The sequence below is a fragment of the Nematolebias whitei genome, chromosome 2, assembly GCF_014905685.2.
Source record: "Nematolebias whitei isolate Nwh7 chromosome 2, NemWhi1, whole genome shotgun sequence".
NCBI lineage: Eukaryota > Metazoa > Chordata > Actinopteri > Cyprinodontiformes > Rivulidae > Nematolebias > Nematolebias whitei.
This window is the reverse complement of record NC_056499.1, coordinates 378,064-380,094: the sequence shown is the minus strand read 5'-3', so window position 1 is coordinate 380,094 and position 2,031 is coordinate 378,064. Positions and strand designations below refer to the sequence as shown.

At 39.9% G+C, this 2,031-nt stretch overlaps 1 protein-coding gene across 1 annotated transcript in view; it reads left to right on the top strand.

Moving 5' to 3' along the window:
* Positions 1-2,005, top strand: part of lin7c (lin-7 homolog C (C. elegans)) — a 20,155-nt gene extending 18,150 nt beyond the window's left edge. The window contains exon 5 of the mRNA XM_037695295.1: positions 1,246-2,005. Coding sequence (XP_037551223.1) covers positions 1,246-1,413 — 168 coding nt within the window. The 3' untranslated portion in view covers positions 1,414-2,005. The remainder of the gene's footprint in view (positions 1-1,245) is intronic.
* Positions 2,006-2,031: the final 26 nt, after the last annotated feature.

Genomic DNA, 2,031 nt, shown 5'->3' with positions numbered 1-2,031 from the left:
TGATGGTCCTTCTTGAGCATGTGATCAGCTGGTTCTGGTTGTCAGCAGCAAACTGGTTGACCCACTCTGAGAAGGTGCTATTTAAGAGACTGAGCTGAATACAGCTCCTCAGACTGAGGAAGTCTCTTGGATGAGAGACGAAACGTTTCTACATTTTTTTGTTGATTTGCTTTGTTTTGTTTTTTTTGAATGTCCAGAGGACCAGATTTAACTTTTTTAGAGCTATATTATAAGGCTGTGTAGAAAACTAAAAACCGGTCTGGGTTGTTATCCTCTTTAGCAAGCCTGTAGTAGGCTGTGTATTAACCTGCTAACATGGTATGGGAACCTCCTAGCCAGAGACAAGAACAAGTTGTCCCGGGGGTCAAACAAGGTAGTAAAGTCATTGGTCATCAACAAATGACACTTACAGTCCTGTAAAATCAGGTTCTGGAAAAAAAAGGCAATCCAGGTTTACAATGAGCCAACTGATCCACTGCAACCATCATTCAGGTTGGCACCATCTGGTAGAAGACTCCTGGTTCCTTTAGCAAAGAAAAATGGTACAAAAAGTCATTTGTTCCCTCTGCGGTGAATGAACTTAACAAGGTTCTATTTAAACGCAGCCTCACATAACAAACCACTGTCTGCTGAGATGTTTCCATAGTTTAATGAATCGTGTATTTTAGAATGGTTTTAAATGCATGTTTTTAATTGATTTAGCCTTGGTTTTAAAGTTTTTTTAATCACATTTTTATTTTGGTTTTATAAGCTAGATGTCAAAGACAAATCTCCATTTCATTGAATGTTATGGACAATAAAGTTGATTGATCGATTGAACATGCTAACTCTTGTAGCTTGTTGCAAATATTTGCTTCAAAACAGTATTACTGTAAATACAGTAATGTATTACTGTTGTGTAGTACTGTATTTTGTATTGTGTAGTTGACCTAGTGGTACCAGAAAAGATAGATGAGCCAGGACTGACTATCAGCTGCAGCAAGTGCAATCAGCTGACAATGTTTTGTTTTTTTAACGAGAATAAGAAATTCAGATAAACGGATGATTTGAAGGAACAGTGAATTTCAAAATATGAAAAAGCTCTTGATGTTCTTTTGTTTTTCGACATTTGAAGTGTAGGCAGGATGTGACAGAAAGTATCTGACAGTTCTGTAGCCGGCCCGTTCCTTCTGTCGCAGTAAACGACTTGAAGAAACACCCACATGGATCCCAGTTGCTGAGATGTTTGCGTCTGTTTTTTCCCAGAGTGTGGAGGGTGAGCACCACGAGAAGGCTGTGGAGCTCCTCAAAGCAGCTCAGGGCACAGTGAAGCTGGTAGTGAGGTACACCCCCAAAGTTCTCGAGGAGATGGAGTCACGCTTTGAGAAGATGAGGTCGGCAAAGCGTCGGCAACAGAACAACTATCCTCAGTAGGATTTATTGTTTCCATGTTGATGTCTCCTCCTTTACTCATCTGTTCTAGTCTCTTTCTTTCTTCTCCTCCCACACCAATAGTCCATGATTTTAGTTTTATCTACTAATAACACGTGTTTTTGTGATTCTTCTCGAGCATTTTGAATATTCCTCATTGTTCCCGACACTAAGCTCAGATAAAACTATGATAACGATTGATTGTGAGCCTGAAGCACGCCGTGTGCTTCATTTTTCATTTGACGAGTTGAATGAACTTTGAGGACCTTTGGGACAAACTGTATTAGTCTTTTAGACAGAAAAGGTAATGTTTTATTTGTTTTATCAAAGTGCCTGAGGGCAAGCACGTTCATCTCACGTACTCTTAACTGACTTTGTTTTCTGCAACAGTTTAACATCAAGTAGTGGGGATTAAATGCTTACAACAGGATTTACTGCACGCTTTGTGTCTGTTAGTGTGAATATGTGTAGCCATGATGTGTAAACCCTGGAGGAGCTGCTCAACAAACCTACTGGAAGGTGACCTCTAACAAAGCTGGTGTTATTTTAAGACGTTCTCTTTTGAGTTTGCTGGTGTCATCGTGCACTATAAAAAGCCCTGCGGTGATGTCATCGTGCACT